A 12,046-nucleotide genomic window follows, 5' to 3' on the forward strand; every position below is an offset into this window, starting at 1 on the left:
CAAGGCTGCGGGCTCACAGAAGCACTGGCTGCCCCGGAGAGGCAAGGCTGAAAGGTTATCTCACATAGAACCCTGCTGGTTTTTGGAAGCGAGGTCGATTGCATCGCCAAGCCTGCTACTCATCTGAGAAGAGACTTCTTAGCTTCCAAAAATTCTATCATCTCTCATTCACTTTTTAAAAATATTATTCTTCAGTGCTTATTGTGCGCCAGGTGCTCTGCTAAACTCTATGGGTTTCCAGTCATATAAAGACAGGGCGGCAGATATCACTGGAAAGAGTTGGGCTTTGGTAGTTCTGCAGCATCCGGGGCCTAGAAAGTACATGCGGAGAGGAGGTCCCAGCCACCTGCTTTCTCATTAGCAACTCACCCGGACGTGGTTTCCCCATCTGTAAATTAAAAGGAGGGAGTTAATTAAGGATCTCCAAACCCTTTCCAGTTTGTTAATTTTTTTAATTGTTTGTTGTATGGTCTTGGCTAAGTGCCTAAGCTCTTGTGTCTCAGTTTCTTCGCCCACGATGTAGTGAGAAGAGTAGTATCACTATCATAAGGCCACGGGGGGAATGACATGAGTTAATGCACATAAGACAGCACAGTGCCTGGCACACCTGTGCAATCAGCTAGCTTCATCCTCCCTATTAGTAACGTGAATACCATTCTTTCATTTGACACATGCTGACCGTGTATGCACTGTTCCCAGGAGCCAGAGATGTTGCAATAAACAAAACCCAGCCTCTGTCCTGGGGGAGTTTCCATTCTAGGAGAGACAAGAGTCAAGTAAATATATACCATGCCAGCTGGTGACAAGTGCTGCATGTGCTGCAAGTGGGATCGGTAAGATTGAGAGCACTGAGGTGGCAGACAGGGTGCTATTTGACATAGCAGAGAATCACATTTGCACCTTAGAGCCATTCATGTTGATATCTGACAGAAGAGTGTTCTGAGCAGAAGCGCAAAGGTAAGAGCAGGCTTGGCATGTTACCAGAAGAGCAAGGACACCGCTGTAGCTGGGGAGAGTGGAGGGGGGGGTGGGCGGGCCAGGGCCTGACACGCGTGGAGGGGCGGGGCGCTATCCAGGGGCATCATGCTCTGGTGTAAGAACTTTGACTTCTGCTCTGAGCAAAATAGCAAACCATTTGGAAAAGTTTGAGAAGACAGAAGATATAAGACTTTTGTTTTAAAAGTGCCTTGTGTGTAAATTGTAAAAGAGCAAAAGCAGAAGGAAGACAACCAGGCAAACAATGGTGACAATGATTTTGACCGGGATGATTGCAGTGGGTCAACTCCAAAACTATTTTATTCTTGCCCTCTTGATGCTGACCCTTTAAAAATTTTTTTATTTGCTTCAAGAACTCCACAAATATGCCCATCGCCCTCTCCAGGGACCTCTGTAGCAATTAACTTAATAAAAACCCAAGGCACATTATTTCTTCGGTGGAGGCATTCTAGCACTAACATGGAACCAGGTGCCCTCAAACTTGACTGCCACACATACCTGACCTGCCTTGCGTTACCGTTTCCTGGCTGAATGATTCAAGTCTCCAGGGATATCAGCCCAGTGAATTTCATAAGCATTTTCAACCACTTGAAAAAATTAAACCAAGAAACAGGGCTATGCAAATGAAGGGCTCCAGCTGTCGAGATTTCCAGATGGATCCATTGTTTCATGCATTCTGTTGAGATCCCAAATTCCTTCTCCTCATTGCTTTCAGTTCCTGTCTAAAAAAGGTCAAAGAAATTAATCACATTTTAAAAATATTCATTACCTAATGAGATTGAAGGTATTTTGTAAAACAAATTTAAGATGTTTGCTCCCTCCAGCAAAGGCTTAAACTGGGTTGTCTATTGAAAGCCACAATATGACATGTCCTATGAACCAGCATATTTGGTTGTGTGTGTGTGTGTGTGTGTGTGTGTGTGTGTTACTCCCTCCTTTAGTTATTTCAGAAATTATTTGTAGAATTACCAACTAAATACCTGGTTTAAGTTGGGAATAGAAAGAAAAATAGGACATTTTTCATCATGTACGGCTGACATGAAAAGGTTTCCTTTCCTGGCTACTTGAGTCTTTTTCAGGAAACTTAAAACTTTATTGTATACTTTTTAAATGTACTCCAAAAGCCATATAACTGCCTACAGACAGAATCATGCACTTAACCATAAAATGGAATTCCATATTATATGGTATTTTTAAATAGGGTTAAGCTATGAAGTGTGAAGGTAAATGAAAATTCTTGTATAATCAAAGTTACCTTTATTATTCCCCTTCTATTGCCCTTCAAGGTTAGTACATAATTGTGTGTCTTCAATTCTGTATTGTAGTCCATATGCATACTAAAATTCAAGAGCTGCAAAGTAGACCCGCAATTTTCAACCTCTTTCCTCTCATGGCACACATAAACTAATTACTAAAATTCTGGGGCACACCCAGACATAAATTTTTTTGCTAATCTGACCAAAAAAATAGGTATAATTTTGATTCATTCACACCAGATGACTATTGTTTTTGTTGTCTATTGTCTTTTTTTTTTTTTTTTATTTGACAACCTAAGGAAAAAGAGGTCAGTGCCCCTGACTAAATAGTCAGGTATTGCATGGTTTAAAGATCCTTGTGGCACGCCAGTTGGAAATCACTGAACTAGACTAAAGGAAGAAACAAGAAGGATTCTCTAGGTCTATCTGGACTTTCTACCATTCAATCTTTAAGAGAATTCTCAAGCACCTAGTACAGAAGAAAGTCTGGATTAGAATTCTGAAGCTTTTCTAATTACCAGCAGGGTTCACTCTGTTTTATTTTGATATGAAGCCTCTTTAACTGTAACACATGCTAGTGGATTGATCTTTGTTGGCAGGTCGAAGGGAGAACGTGCAGGGGTCCTTTAGAGGAGGTCCGCTCTTAAGTGAGCGCCGCCCTTCAGTGCCCTGCAGTGTGGCTCCGCTGTGCGGAGCAGCGCTGGCGCCTGCGCGTCCGCTCCCTTCCTGAGCACGTTTCTCTCTCCCCTGTGAGTCTTCTCCTTATTAAATCTAAGTGTGTTAGCTATCGTGCTTTGTAGATGTACATGAAATTTATAAGTTGCCAATTTTCCTGGGCTGTCGTATCGACAGGAATTAAAATGTTTGCCGTTTTTGTCACCATAGTAACTGGCACGGAAGAACCGCCATTTGCAGATAGCCTCTAGAACCTGCTTATCTATGTTATCTACGTGGAGCCATTTCCCCTTGGTGCGGAGTCAGGATTTCTACGCAAGCTGAGTCAGTTACTACCATTACAGTTGAAAGTGAGAGGAAATGTTATGCAAAGTCAGTTTTCAAATAAGCCACATACTCAAGCCCAGGTGAGATCGGCAGATTTACATCCTGATGTAGGTGCTCATGGTGCCACAGCCCTTTACAGAGGGCAGGTGCTCTGGAGTTGCCTTGAAGATCACCCGTGGCCGGAGTTGATAATGACTGAGACTAGGTGAAGAGTATATGGGAATTCATTACATTATCCCGTCGTCTTTGTCTAAGTGGGAAATGTCAATAACAAAAAGCTAAAGAAACATATCCCTTTTGCTCTTGTTGCTCCCTTTCCATTGGAGCTCATGAAAAGGCCATAGCTCAGGATCTGGGTTCTGAGTGGTCTGCCCTCAAATCCCAGCTCCACCAAGTGAGGCCGTGTGACCATGGGGGAGGGGCCTCTCCCCTTCTATGTCCTCATGGGTAAAATGGAGATAACAATAGTATCCAAACCATGAGTTGCTGTGACAATTAAACAAAGTGCTACACATCTAGTACTGCCTGACACAGAGCAAACACTCAACCAAAGCTACCGCTTCAGAATTTAGGTTAAAAATTTGCGATCCTATGTGGTTATGGTTTGCATAGCAAGTACAGATCAGAAAGGTAGTACAGGAAGTTATTTTTCTGTCTCAAGAAAGGCAGTGTGTATAGTATAAGGTCAATTGTAGTATAAGGTCAATTATACTGCACACACTGTCTAGAAGTTAGCCCAGATTAAACCTTCTCGCTTCATAGCTTATTTACTTCCCTTTAAGCCTTCTAGAGAAGGGGTTTGGGTTTCTGATTTGGTATTTGTTAATCTGCTCTCTCTGCCATTACACACAGGGACAAAAGTATTTTGTTTGAAAGTCCATTAAATGGAATTACTGGGAAAAATGATAACACATTAGCTAAAAGCATAGATGTTGGTATTCATAGATTCTGGGTTTCAAATCCTAATTTGTCATTTACTGGCTAAGTGATCTTGGATAAATCAATTTACATTGCTTGTTTTGTTTTTTTCATCTATAAAAATGGAATTTGCAAAGATTAAATCAGATGCTAAAGTTAGAGTGCTCAGCACAGTGCCCTCAATAAATAGATGCTATTTAAGTAACATATTCCTACCACTAATACTAATAAATGATAGTAAGTCATTATATACATTCATTTATTCTTCAAATAATTGTCGAGTGTCTACTATGTGCCAGGCATGATTCTAGAATATAGCAGTAAACAACACACAGAAAATGCCTATAGTCATACATAATAAATAAATCAATAGATATATAACAGATAGCAAGGGTAATATGTGCTATGAACGGATGTGCAGTAGCACACTATAATATGTAAATAACCTCACATGCATAGATAATTGTAAGGTATAATAAAATAATTAGGAAGCGATGTGTTTCAAATACGTACTATCTTTTTTTTTGCTTTTTATTAAGTTATAATTGACATATATTGTGTTAGTTTCAGGTGTGCAGCATGGAGGTCTGGTATTTGCATATACTGCAAAATAATCAGCACAATAAGTCTGTTAATATCCATCCCCATACATAATTACAAATTCTTTTGTTGTGATGTGAACTTTTACTACCTTTGTTTTTAATATAATGTATTTTAAAAAAATTTCAAGTGCTATGAAGGTAAACCAGGACCAGGGTGGCGGAGAGTGTCTGGGAGTGTGTCGAGGTGGAGGAGGCTGGAAGGCTGTTTCCTAGAGGCTGCTCTGGGAAGCCCCCAGATGAGGTGCTGTTTGAAGCAGAAGTACCAGGAAAGCCACGTGGCTGTCTGGGGAAAAGCCTTCCAGGCAGAGGAAGCACAGTACAGGTGCAAGGGCCCAGAGGAGGAAATGCAGGTATTTAACCACAGTGGGGGATAGTGTGGCTAGAACAGGGTCAGTGCGGGGGTGTGCTGGCGATCAGGGTAGAGGGAAGCCAAATCCTAAGGGCCCAGATGGTCCTGGAAAGTTTCTAAATTTATGATCCATAAGGGAAGAAGCCACAGGCTGGTTTCCCTCAAGGAGTGGTATACCAACTTGGTATTAGAAGATTTCATCTGATGGCTGTGTCGACCACAGGTTGCAGGGGTCACGGATGGAAAGGGAAGCATGGGTCATCATTCGGGAAAAAGAGGTGGGTGGTCTAGTGAGAACTGGAGAGATTCTGGATATATTTTAAAGAAAGAATAGCAATGATTGTGGCTTGAAAGTGGAGATAGATGATCATGGCGTTGAGAGCTGGTCCTAGTCACACAGCTACCTATGGGAATTAGAAAAGGGATACGGGTGGATGTTCTCCTGCCAGACGCTAGAGAACCTGATGGCGTCTCTGTGTGGTTAGCAAAAGGTGTCCCTTCCTTTCAGAAGGCACATCTCTGTCCCAGGCATGGCAAGGTTGGTGAGGGGGAGTGAAGGGGCAGAGAGGCTATCGTTCGGCACTATTTGCTCTAGTGTCCCGGAGCCCTTGTGCAGAACTACAACCCCAGGATTAGGAGTGAAGATAAAGATGACCCCAAAGGTTTGAGCCTGAGCAACTAGAAGAATAAAGTTGGCATTCACTGAGATGGGGAAGGCCACAGGTGGAGCAGGTGTTGGGACTGAAATTAAGATACATTCTGGGACATGTTCGACGTAAGATGCATACTAGACATGTAAGTGGAAATATCAATAGGCAGTTGAACATACAAGTCTAGAAGGAAAAGGAGAAGTTGGGACTGGGATAAATTTTTGGATTCATCAGTATATGAGTTCATGTTTTTTAATATATATATTTAATGCATAACATAATAACCATAATCATTCACAAAAATAATGTAATAAGAAAGTTTTAAAACACCTATCAGTACTTTTAATTTTTTTAATCTTTGTTATTCTTGTTAATATATACTCAGAAGAAAAAATGCAAATGATTTTTAAAAAGATAAGGTTAAAAAAAGTCCATTTGTTCATTACTTTACTTCTCACTTCAGGAGATTAATAGTTTCCCTTGAAATTTTCTAAAATTCACTATAAATTTCAAAATATACATACATGTATAGATAGTTTATATCTGGATTATTTGCTTTTTTGTATAAATGAGGTCATGCTATATGTACTGTTTGACACTTAGGTTTTTTAAAATAGATTTTGTCAAATCGCTCTCCACAAATGCCACACCAATCTATATTCCCACCGACAGAGTGTAAGGTTGCTTTTTTTCACTGTTCTTAACTAATACTGGACATGACTAAACTTAATCATTGCCAATCTGTAGTTAAAAAATAGTACCATAACAGTATACATTTTAAAAATATGTTTATTGACCTTTTATATTTCTTTTTCTGCCAGCTGCCTTTTTATGCCCTTTGCATATTTTTCTAGTTTTTAAAATGGCTTGTAAGAGCTTTTTGTGTATTAAGGAAATTAGTCTTTTTCTGTGGTAAACATCTTTTCAAATTAATTGTACCTTGAGTAATCACCACAATAGAAAAATAAAAAGTGCAGGAGGCAAAAGAGGAGACTTTGGCTGATGAAGACACTGGGGACAGGCTTCTCCTCCACTTCCTTCTTTCCTTTTCTTCCTCCTCCTATTCCCTTCTCTCTCTATTCTTAACCTTTTCTTTCCTTTATTTCAATGTCCTTTATCTTATGCACATATATATATATTTTACCTTATATGTTTAATAAAAATCATCTTTCAAACTTTTGATTTTTTTTTTAGTAGTATGAAGGCTCTAAACCTTAACATGGCATAGGACCCCAGAATAAGTCTGAACTTGGCACTGGTACATAGAACATATTTCCATACTTTTTTCCTATGTTTTTATTATAATCAGTGAAAGAAGTAAAGAAGAGAGCAGGAAGCATCAAGTATGTACAAGATATTATACAAAGCCTGTACAGTTTTATCTCTTTTCATTTTCCCTGGGTGGCACCTTTTATTGCTCTCATTTTACGGATGAAGAAACAAACTAAGTGAAATTAAGAAACTTACCCATGGTCACATGGTTAGAAATTAAAATGTTGTACTCTAACAAGGTCTATATGCCTCTATTGAATTATGAAGTCCACATGTACTTAGTAACTTTTTTTTCTCTAGATTGAACAGAAAAGTGTCCTGAAAAATATTCATGTCAATTATGTTTAGGACTGAACTGATAGATATAAGAACATATTGACTCGTTCAACTACTAATCTATATTAGACTAGTAGATTGATAGTATAAATATAAGACTACATTGATACATGTAGTGCCTTTGGGGCAAATTATGTAGCAAAAGAGAAAGGACATGAAGGAATTCATACACACACACACACACACACACACACACACACACACACACACACGAGGTCTGTCCAGAAAAAGGCCAGCCATTGTTAATATAATGAGAATAGTTTGCACAACATTGATGTAACCTGGCAGCCAAGGAGAGTGGACTGGAATGTGTGTGAGTGAAGAATGACAACTTCACTGTACTAGTCAGTGAGGGCAGTAGACGCTGTTGAGTGAGCATGTATACTATGTGGCCGTCACATTCAAAATGACTGAGCAAGTAGAACAATGAAGCTGCATCAAATTTTGCATTACGCTTGAACATTCCTCGGTGGAAACTATTTGGATGATTAAGAAGGCTGCAGCTATGGGCAGCTGGTAATTGGCAGCTTCCTCACAACAAGACGCCCACTCATGCATCACATCTTGTGCAGAGCTTTTGGCAAAACATCAAATCACCCAAGTGATTCAGCCCCCCTACAGCCCAGATTTGGCACCCTGCAACTTCTGGCTTTTCCCAAAATTAAAATCACTTTTTAAAAGGGAAGAGATTTCGACTGTCAGTGAGATTCAGGAAAATATGATAGGGCAGCTGATGGCGATTGGGAACACTGTGTGAAATCACAAGATGCTTTGAAGGGGACTGAGGCATCATTCTCCTATGTACAGTGTTTCTTGTATCTTGTGTCTTCAGTAAATGTCTCTGTTTTTCATATTACATGGCTGGATATCTTCTGGATAGGTCTCATATAACTGTGAGTTTCATGTATTATGATTTTCCAGTCTAACTCTTTGGTTTCCTGCATTTCCATAATAATCCCAAGTGTCTTTCTGACATGCTCCTTGCTGTGGTCTCTGTCTGTGACCTTGGAAGCTTTGGATAGTTTTGGGGTCGGAGGTGAGCAAACATTTGTGTCATTGGTTTCTTCTTGGCAGGCCTACAATGGGCACCATCAAGCCTTGGAAGTCCTTCTGCAGTCACTGGTGGACCTGGACATCAGGGATGAGAAAGGCCGCACTGCCCTGGACCTGGCTGCCTTTAAGGGACACACAGAATGTGTGGAAGCACTTATCAATCAGGGTGCATCCATCTTTGTGAAAGACAATGTAACCAAAAGAACCCCACTTCATGCCTCAGGTAGGTATTGTCAAAAGTCTGGTTACCCTAGTTTTGTGGCCCACTGAGGTTTCAGTAAAAGAAGGGCAGCATCTCCTTTTATCCCAATTTTTTAAAAAAATTTTTTTCTACACAAGATATGCCTACACTCTTCCAAAATGCTTGGCTTGCCATCCACTTTGAGAAGATTGGTGTACTCTGGCCAAATGGGCTCTAGCCCTCTTCTTTAGAGACTTAATTTTTTTTAAAGCAGTTGTAGGTTCACAAGAAAATTGAAAGGAAGGTACAGAGGTTTCCCATACATCCTCTGACCCCCAATTGCATAGCCTCACCCATTATCAACATCCCCACGAGAGTGGTACTTACATTACAATGATGAAACTACATTGACACATCATAATCACCCCAAGTCCATAGTTTACTTTAGGGTTCACTCTTGATGTTGTACATTCTGTGAATTTAGACAAATTTATAATAACATGTGTACATTATTACAGTATCGTACAGAGTAAAATACTATAAATCCAGCTCCAAAAATCCTCTGTGCTCCATTTGGTCTCCTTCTTAACTCAGGAGAAAGTTTAGAATCTTTGGCCAATAGCCATCACAAAAGTTTCTGGAAAAAAGGGGAAGGTCTAATGTGATCTTCAGATAAGTTGCGTAGAACAAAATCACACAGCATTTTAAAGCATAAAATTCATGATATTTCATGGCCATTTCATAAAAGGAGTCATCAGGCAGCAGTCTGATCAGCACATCCTTCTGCCAGCCTAAATGATGCTTCTTAGCTGTTGCTCTGAATATTGATGCATCAAGTGTAAATATAGAGACTCTTAAATAAAGTGCTCATATATATCAAAAAGTAAGTAATTTGCCTTTTCTGCAATTTTTCTCTAGTATACATAAAACTGTATCAAGACACTGCTAGATATATACATAGATATAAAGGGAATGCGGAGAGTCTCTAGCTCAGCTAAGGTATAAATTTCTTTGGAATCAGGAATTAAATGAAATCTGCCTTTGATCAGGATAGTAAATATTGTCTCATAATGAAAAATAACTGTCTTACCCAATTAAATTATACTGAGGAAGCAAAGGAGTGAAGACTTTCAGAAGACTTAATGATATTGTTACTTGGAAGAATTTTTTCAGAATGTTAGGCGTTGTAGAAGTATTTCCATCCACATCCCTGAATTTCCAAACCGCTGAAGAAAAACAATATGGAAATAGGAAAACCATGGCTGTTGCCTAATTATCTGGAAATCATTATCCCTGGAAAAACTTTAGGTCATGAGGTCAGCAGTAGTTGGCATGGTTAAACTATAAATTCTTATTTCCTCAAGCATTTAGTCTTTTTGGTATTATTATAAAGTATTACAAAGTTTGATATTCTAGACAGCCTTAGTATTCTAAAGTTCAAATTTAGTTCTTTTTAAATATTGGTTGCCTATTATTAAGGCAGGCATCCTGCTTTAATTATCGGGCACTTCCTCATAACTACAAATGGCCTATTTTCATTACGGAAAATTGCTCTTGTAGACAGGTAAACAGTGAAAAATAATCATTGTCACTTATTTGCCATTGTATAGGTTATGGTCCAATGGGGCCCCCTAGTGGTCAAGAAGACCCAGTCCTTTTGGATTTCCCATATGTGGTCCATGTAGTAACACAAGCTATCTATCATTTGACTCTGTTTTCCACAAAATGTCCGCTGCGTGGAAACTTCAGCCTGTGCTTGGAGAACCTGCTTATTCGGAATCTTTTCCAACTCACTGGAAAGGCCAACTTTTTTGTTATTTCAAATCCTGGGAATCCTGCAAGGAGCAGGAGCCAGCATGGATATTAGAGGTTCTGGCACAGCTCCTTGCAGTGACAGTTGTGGTCTTTGAGCAGCCTGAAAAATGGCTGTCACTCATAGCCAGGGGTGGCTGAGTCACTAAGACAGAGCTGGACTTGGCAGAGCACAGCAAAGGAGATGTTAGCTTCTCTTTGCTAGAAGGCAATTGGGAAAAATGCAGTGTGTAGGAAGCCAACAAGAATTCTAGTTTGGCTACACTTTTACAGTAAGTGGGGCTTACATTTATCTGAGGGCTATAAGCTTAGTTCAAAAAGCTGCAGTACACTTCTCCCACCACCCCCTACGCTACACACACACACACACACACACACACACACACGCACACACACACCACGGTAGAAATTGATTTGCTCTTTAACACACTGGGTCAGTGATGTGAGCTTAGATGAGTTTTTCCCCTTTATTTAGTCAAAGATCAAATATCCTTGGCACTATTATGATTATGAGCATGTAAAGAATGTCAGATTGATACATAAGGAGACATCAATCAAACTCCCCTGTGCCTCCCTCCATTTTATGTGAACCCATTGCCTGTAGCTCTCAGCTGCCAGTCCCCTGCTAATCATTTCCTTTCACGCATACACTAAACTACTTGCCTGTAGTAGTTACCAGTGGTAACAGACTTTGTGTACTATTTAAAACAAACAAACAAATGAACAAAAAAACAACAGCAACAACAATATACTGCTTGTATTCCAAGTCCCAAAAATTTCCTCCTGAGATACATAGACGGGATGTTCCTGGCAATGAGCTGAAGGCAATGGTCTACAAAATGTGGGCATTATTCCTGTAGTTAATTTGAGTGGTGTCGATGAATGTGAGCTAATTCTAATATGTATTGTTCCTGGAAAATGTGTCATTGTTAAATTAGCATTCTCTCATGATTGGCATGCAATAAAAGGGACTGTAAGATGCAGCTCTTAGAAGAGCCTTCATTAACCTCACATAGCTGCATCTATTCCTTTCTCTCTCCCCATCCATAATGAGGTAAATACAATGCATTTTATAGTGTTCTCATTGTTCAGAGAGGAGAGGTCACATTTGGAAGGTCTATTTTAAGGCTGTGGGTTGCATTAAACAAACTGAAGGCAGTCGCTACCCACCCACGCACCCCCAGCCCGCCTGAAATTGTCATCCTAGGAGGTTTGCTTCCCAGCACCAAAAGCACCCACTGCTAAAAGGGACATTGTGCCTGGTGTGCACAAGGGCGCATCCTTGAATTGCGCCCTCACTGGCCAAGGACAACAACCGTGTTCTGGCTGCATCTCTCGCCCATTGCCAGCCCCCATTATGTCCACTGGCTGATTAGGAGTGAGGACCCCGCAGCGCCTGGGGAGCGTGAGGAGCCTCCGGAATCAGAGCTCTCTGCAGGGGAATAGATGGGAGGGCAGGGGACTGAGGGGCTCCGTGGGGTGTGAGGCCAATGGAGAGCCAACTTGCCTGCCCCCTCTGCCCAGCATGCTTGAGACAGGGAGCCCCTCCAGGCTGTCAGTCAATGAACAATGAGTTGATGGCTTCTGTATACCTTCCCAGCTTGAGGCTTTGCTTTAAG

At 40.5% G+C, this 12,046-nt stretch overlaps 1 protein-coding gene across 1 annotated transcript in view; it reads left to right on the forward strand.

Annotated features, from left to right (window-relative positions):
• ANKRD44 (ankyrin repeat domain 44) overlaps positions 1–12,046 on the forward strand; it is a 285,622-nt gene that overhangs the window by 251,298 nt on the left and 22,278 nt on the right. The window contains exon 18 of the mRNA XM_054566695.1: positions 8,456–8,657. Within this exon, the coding sequence (XP_054422670.1) occupies positions 8,456–8,657 (202 nt within the window). The remainder of the gene's footprint in view (positions 1–8,455; positions 8,658–12,046) is intronic.

Source organism: Pteronotus mesoamericanus, unplaced genomic scaffold (assembly GCF_021234165.1).
Source record: "Pteronotus mesoamericanus isolate MK-2021 breed Mesoamerican mustached bat unplaced genomic scaffold, CSHL_Meso_final contig_179, whole genome shotgun sequence".
NCBI lineage: Eukaryota > Metazoa > Chordata > Mammalia > Chiroptera > Mormoopidae > Pteronotus > Pteronotus mesoamericanus.